At 31.4% G+C, this 7,770-nt stretch overlaps 1 protein-coding gene across 1 annotated transcript in view; it reads right to left on the bottom strand.

Annotated features, from left to right (window-relative positions):
* Positions 1-135: 135 nt before the first annotated feature.
* The window catches only part of CXXC4 (CXXC finger protein 4), a 19,312-nt gene continuing 11,677 nt past the window's right edge, over positions 136-7,770 (bottom strand). Inside the window, exon 2 of the mRNA XM_011969794.1 lies at positions 136-354. Within this exon, the coding sequence (XP_011825184.1) occupies positions 310-354 (45 nt within the window). The 3' untranslated portion in view covers positions 136-309. The remainder of the gene's footprint in view (positions 355-7,770) is intronic.

Raw genomic sequence — 7,770 nt, 5'->3', positions numbered from 1 at the left:
AACTTATTTTTTACAGCCACTTTCAAAATAGACAACAACTTCACTACTATAGCTAAATTACATCAAAGAAAGAATCAGGGTATTGAAAGTAAATAAACTAGACAATTCTCCTTTCTCCCTCTTTATTTTTACGACTTTTTTTTTTTTCCTTTTTTTTTTTTTTTTTTTTTTTTTTGAAGAAACCCCTATATGTAAAGTGAAAATAATTTCTGGATATTTTCTTCAGTGGTGGACTAAGCAGTTTCTTAAAACAAGACATTAGTTTGCCCTTCATTTCCAAATGCCTTGAAAATAAGATATACTACTGCTTTAAAAGAACCATCGGAATGCTTCAGCGCTGGGAACAGGTGTTCTCTATAAAAAAAAAGAGCAAGAAAACAAGTTAAGCTTTCTTTCTATGCCAATATAAAATTAGATTTTTCTCCTTTACACTTCAACAATATTTTTAGCTACCAATATACAACATAATGACTTGTATATTTCAACATTTAATAAAGAGAAGAAATGCTCAATCTTATAACATGACAATAATTAGAATATTGAATTTAATGCTAACTTGCTGAATATACTGATTAAAACACATTGGTTTAAAAATATAGGAAATGTAGCCTGAAACACACATAGGAAGCAGAATAAAGGGAAAGTTCAACCTCTTAACCAATATTAGGAAGACCAGTCAGCACAGGTACTTAAAATCTTTATCTGCCTTGCAGAATGCCTACATCATTTTGAGTAGATCATCTTACTGTCACGATAACATGCACACAGAAGGCACAATCACATCATGAAAAAAGAAAGGATTCACTTTTGCTAGTTAGCTTTCTACATTAGTCATTTCTAATGATAGCTATTTATTTTGTATTTTTGTATTTCTAAAGACACAATCAGCTATGCACATGGTCTTAAACATGAGTGAGACATGTAAGCATTCTATGCAGTTAAAATGACTATGATTAAATTACTGTGCTTCTAATCACCCTAACAAAAATGCAACCGAAAACTGAAACTGAAATTTAGGTCACTGTTTTATGTACAAAAATCACAATATATACATACATATCCAATTATGTAAAGCTGATGTTCAAAATTCAGTTAAGTAATTTATTCTGAAGATTTTCTTAAATGACAGAATAATAACAAATATCAATATTACCTGCAATACTTATCAATTATTAAATTCTAAACACATTTTATAGTCAAATGAGAACTATACTGATAAAACATATCACTGTTTCAAAGTGAGTTTCTATTTTCAACAAATTAATATATATAAAAAGCAAATTGATTACTAACCAATGATATTCAATGAAGAATAACTACCCTATCGAATTGTAAACATACTATAAATGGTTTCTCCAAAGAAGTATCAAGCTAGCACCAAAGTATAAACAATCCTCCTAACAAAAAGCTTATAGTTACTACGAGGTTTTCTTGTGAGGTAAATGGTATTTAAGCTTGAATTTTCTATGTACATTAACAGCCAATAATTCCTCATGCCATATCCTTCTTTAAAATGTATTCTAATGGTATACATAAAACAATCACATGAATATACAGTGAAGATATGCAAGAAACAACAAGCTAAGAATACATTCTCCTGTAAAAGAAAGTTGATTTTATTCCTTAGACCAGCCCAACAAGCCTGTATAAATCGTAAAATGGGTGCTAAGGATAAATAAGTATATAAATTGATGTGCTGAATGTAAGTGCCAATATATTTACTAGGTAAACAAAAACACATGAACACATACATATACACACATTTCTTGTAATGCATCTTAAAACATTGTTAATAGCACTTGACTTTTGGATTTCAGAAAATAAATACAAAATTCTACTAAAAACCCTCTAATAATTGAGGTTAGCTTTTATTTACTTTCTCACACATGTTATTTGGTTGACATTGTCCTATTGTAATTATGTCATCTAGTAATAAAAGTATTGATTAGGATGTCAATTAGAAATCAATAAAATATTTTGGAAAGCAAACCTGCTTTTTACTATCTGTACTAAAACAAGTGTTAAAAAGACTGTCCTAACAACAAACACAATAAATTTCAAAATGACTGTATTAAGAACAAATCATTGACAAATGACTATCTACCTACTCCAAGTTTGCATATACATATACAGAACAAATCTACCCGAGCAGAGTTTCCTAAAAGCAAAAACAAAAAAGTTCACTATTCCCATGGAAATTGTACTGATCTTATTAATATGTTATGCCTTACTCCTGATGGTTTCATCGGTTTTCTCCTTTCCAGCTCAGTATGCATACCTGAATCTCTATCATTTGATTTAGTTGGTAAGAAAAACCTCTTCACTACTCTCTAAAGTTAACTTTTGAATAAAGTTAATAATTATGTGCTTTGATTACATTAATTTAATCATTATTAGGAAGCTATATGAAGTAATAAGAACATTCCCATTCTAATATTCATGCCTTATACACACACAAAAGCAATAAATGAAAACTTAAAAGTTTACACCAGATGCTAACTCACTGGCTGATGCCAACTAAGAATAAATTTTATATAAGTATGCACACTTATATAAATGTAGTCATTTCTAACGAGATAAGTTAGATCCAAGCATATTCATGCAATTATAGATCTATGGTTACAGATTCACATATGAAAAATAAACATGTGCATATATATCCATATATATTCACATTTATGTGTATATGTATGACACAGAGATGCCAACTTACTCTCAGATGCCAACTGGAAACAAGATTATAAATATATACTTATGTAATCTTGTATCTTGATAAACATATATGTTTACGAAGATAAACAGCAAAAATATATGGAGTACATTTTTTAAATGAGATGAAGTCCTTATGTCTTAGATATACTTTTAAATCTCTTTTCCAATTCTTGCTCCTCCTGTGCCCCTTTCAGTTATTCAATTTTATTTGCAACATTCAGAAAAAGCAAGCTCATCAAATGCCACTTAGGGTCAAAGGTCATTGTTGTGGGAAAAAAAGATAATCATTTCTCAATACCTGTTAGCAGTAAAAATTAATTAAACAATGCAAACATGAGAAAAGCAGAGCAAAGGTTTTCTACACTTACTTGATATTACTGTGCATCGTGATATTACTATGCATACATTGAGACCAGTATGCATCCCCAGATGTAAGAATATGGACAGTTTATTGCAGGAGAAGTGAGAAGGTAAGCAGGGAAGCCTCTTTTAAAAATTATTTCTTCCTTATGTTAAGATCCTTGAGGTCAAGAAGCCTAAAAATGATTAGTTGGGAAATCACCAAATAAAACACGTGACAAAAATTAGGAAAACTACTGGTGCAGTAATTAGAAAATAATCAAGGCACACACCAGAAATTTGTAGTAAGGTTTCTGTAACTAACAGTTGTATTTCAGGATTTTAAGTGTCAAAACTCTTTAGGGGCCTGTAGTCTACCCAAAACAGATGTATATTTAATCTCTTGCCCACTTTTCATCAGGAACAATGGAAATGTACTTTAGGACTGATTGAGTTTGTTTCAGCCAAGCTGGGTGAAGCATGAGTTTGTTTCAGTCAAGCTGGGTGAAGCAACAATGTTTTCATAGATCAAATGTGGAGTTAAAACTATAGGTGTCTAACTAAGTTTATACTAATTTGAGGACACAAATTTTTTCATTCTGTCAACTAATGAGGTTATCCTAGTAAGAAGACTTGTTTTTAAATGGTGCAGGGGCTCAGCACACCAATGTGGGAGATTAAATACCCTGACCAGCTAGCTACCTTTGGATTATACAAATTCAAAGTCCCAGCTAGGGATTCACACTCTTGATGAGATTACAGTGACTTTCTGGATCTCAGTGTTGCTTGCAGGGGATCTTTATCCTGAGTGACAGGAAAGCCAGATTCCCCTGAAGAGAAGGGGGTGGGGAGGTAAAGAATAGAATTGAGTTGATCAGCATTGTTTAAGGCAGCCTTCACTGTTCATGCAGGTGCAAACACTGACACACAGCCATCTTGCTCCCAGGAGGCCTGTGGAGAAACCTGCAGCCCCAGCTCTCTTTCTGGTACTGCTGTAAAGCACAGTGTTCCACAGAACTCATCCCTACACAGGCCAGGTACAACACTACCCTCAAGTCTAAAGGAGTCTTCGGTTTCTCCCTAAATTACATGAAAAATAAGGGAATTTCCTTGAATAAAAGAATGATAAAATCCAAGTCCAAGTACATTTTATATTTACTTTTAAAAATAAATTTAAAAATTAATAATGTTCCTGGAAGATATATATTTCAGTTTGATTTTCATTAAATCAGCAGTGAAGAAATAATTAAACAACCTAAAATAATAAAGAATACGAAAGGCTTTCACCTTAAGGATTTTAGCAAGTTTCTCTTTTCATACCAGTGAAGAAGTCACATGGAAAGTGGTATCATCAGGTGAAGAATGCATCTACATATTCTTGTTATAAATATGTCAAGTCTAATAAAACATCAGCTCCTAAAAGCTGAAAATGGGGTATCTCTAACTCTGTACATATGAGGATATGTGGATTGGCCATTCATATCTAGGTACAGTGTGTAAAATGTAGCAATATTTACAAAATTGCACTTAAAACTTTTAACAATGTTAGACCTGAGGTTTCAAAAAGGAAATTAATAACTTTTGATGCTGAAATTCACCTTACATACAATTTTAAATTGAGATCATGATTATGACCCTAGAAATGTCTAGAACTAGAGTCAAACCTATCTTTCCAATATTTATTCATATACTTTCAAATCAAAAATTTCAGTGACTCACCTAGGCCTTCAAAATTCTACTGTGGAACAAGACGGCTCTCATGATTTCCAACTGGAGGTCACTATTTGGGGATACCATTATTTCTATACTAATCAAAAATAATTTCCTGTTTTCCCATTTCTTATTAAAGAAACAAAAGTCATGAAATCATTTTATGATTCCCATATAATCGTGAAGCATGCTTTTATCCCAACCAAACTTAGGGTTATTTTAGGCTGTAGTTAGCCAACACCACCTATTGTACAACCTTTTGAAATACTGTTTTCACTATGAGGAGGCCCACTATAAGTTTCTTAGACTCCTGGGCATCTGAGGCCTTGCTACTGGAAACCTTCACTGTATTCAAGTCTATCATTTCACGCTAGAATGCAAAGACCTTAATGAATCACTGAAATTCTGCAGTAGAAAGTATGCAAATAAATATGACAAAACATAATAATGGACCCCATTGTTTGCCTTTAGTTATTCAATTATATAGATTTCATTTGTGGCTATATATAAAACTTTCAAACTTCAGAAATTTCTGGATGAACAAATGCAAGAAGGTTCCTTATGGTGAAAAAAAACTATCTTTTTTTCTGATTTGATTCATGAAGAATGCTAAAACATTGTTATATAGGTTCTTGATTATGTTACTGATAAAATTTCAAAATCTACTTGGAGAAATGGAAAGTTGTATTACATATACAGTATTGTGAATATGAACAACCAGACTGACACAAGTTAATGCATAGTAATATGAATCTTTGAATAATTAATAATTATGATATAAAATAATACCAAGCAAAGGTGAACACCTCCCCAACAAGTTTTTAGCAGAAAGATGTTTCTATATTCCATTTGTAAGTGATAAATTTTAGAAATCATTGTCTAGTAACTAAAATAGAGTTATTAGAAAACACTGGTAAAGTATAGGCTAATAATATAAGAGAACCATTAATGATAATCACACAGTCCAATAATTTACTACTATTATAAACAAGACAAGATTTTATTAATAATATCTAAATTTAATATTTGGAGTAATGTAAGTATATACTGTTTCCATTTTTTAAATTATACCTCACTTTTTTCTTCTGTGTTATAATAAATCCATATTATGTATTTAATGTATAGCAGATTAATTTTTCCCATAATACAGATTCATTTATTACATAACTGTATGTCTTTGGTATAATCACACCTTATTTTGGTCATTACCCAAATATAAACTAAAAACAACTTTCAACATCATCCACTAACTGGAATATTAGACCCCTATTTAAAAAGGGGGAAGTACCAAATAACTAGATAATTTTTATGACATAACTTTTGGAGGCTTTAAATATTATTATAAGAAACATTCCATATTTTGGTTTCCAAATTGCCATTTGTGACCAAGATTTCTCCAATTAATGATGGAGAACTAGAGATGGCCTTTTCATTGATAATTGATTCTCCCTTGGCTGTTACTCCTGTTGCTCTCTTTGCCTTGCACTCCTACACTGCAACCACCACAGTCACCATCACCACTGTGACAACATGATTTTAGACTGTGACAGTGTGACTTTAGGAGGTAAACCTAGCTAACTTTTGAAAATGGAAAGAGGACTTTATATATTATGTTGTAAAGGCACTAAGTCAAGTCCATATGGTGATAAAGCTTGTCATGAAAACAGATGTCTAAAGGAGAATGTGTGTACAGGGTGGGAGTGGGTTGGTGGGAGGTAAAATGATAGACAGATTAACACCACGATTCACACTGGTCCAGAAGTGACCAAAAAATATACCCAATTTTGGCCATAGATCTAATGTAACTAGTTAAGCAAGTCTCTTGATAATACTATGTGTGTTAATTCTATTTCAGTTAAATTTGGTAAAAATACTTCAAACCACATCATTCTAACAAATAAGTAAATTTAGTGTATTATAAATGGGTACTTTAGTGGTTAAAATGTTCTCACCCATATAAAAATAAACCGTAGCATGGTGGTACCATGGTAAACAGAAAGAGGAAAATCTTTCAATAATTCACAAATTTAAAAGGTATTTATCAAAACAATTTTATATATTTAACCTTATGTGTAAGAGAGAATGTGAAAGAAAATTAGAAGTAAAATTAAGATTTATAAAGTAAAAATTAGGTTAATAAAATCAATACTACATCTTCAAGAATGGTTGAAAATATTTATATATATTCCTATGTTCATATTTCATTTGCATGTATACATATGAATAAATATATGTGGTTATAGACTCTAAATAAATATGTGTGCATATATACGAATATATATGTGTGTATAAAAGTTCAACAATTCAAATTCTTCTCAAGTAATTCCTGTTGAATGCAGCAATATAGCATTAGGTGAGTTCACTGTGAATTAGCCATTGAAAAACAATGAGTAGTCTTTTCCAGACCAAGTGGTTGGACACTTTTGAAGATCTGGTTAATTTTAAAGCAGTCAGTGTAAATATTCATATAAAATACTAGAAAATGAGAAGCCACTTTATCTTTGGAGGCAATGTTTAACCTGACTATCAAAGCTATGATTTGGACACCCTCTAATTTATATGAAAATAAAGTAGTTACATTTAACCTCCATAAGCAAATCAATATGGTGTATCTCTTTTATTATTACAGTTCTGAGATCTGAGAAATATTTATTTCTTAATTACATAAAAGCGAAAATAAGTTTAATAGAAAACTTCCTGTTAGTCTGAGTCAAGTAGCATTTTGGATGGAGTCACTGAACTTCATGTGGCTCAGAATCTGTTATGAACCATACAACCACTGGGACAGACTCCGCCTAAAATTTACAGCATGTTTTACGTTTATGAACTACCGAAAGGAATTTAGAAAACATTAATTCTAAATATTTCTGTCAACTAGATGCTATCACCAAAATAATTTACTTTGATTAAAACTATAGTTCTAAGAATAACATGTAGCTTTTGTTGTCCCTCCCTCCCTCCTTTTCTCCTTCCTTCCTTCCTTCCTTCCTTCCTTCCTTCCTTCCTTCC

The sequence above is a fragment of the Mandrillus leucophaeus genome, unplaced genomic scaffold (assembly GCF_000951045.1).
Source record: "Mandrillus leucophaeus isolate KB7577 unplaced genomic scaffold, Mleu.le_1.0 Scaffold905, whole genome shotgun sequence".
NCBI lineage: Eukaryota > Metazoa > Chordata > Mammalia > Primates > Cercopithecidae > Mandrillus > Mandrillus leucophaeus.
Note: the sequence above shows the minus strand (reverse complement) of the source record. Positions and strands in the feature narration are given on the sequence as shown.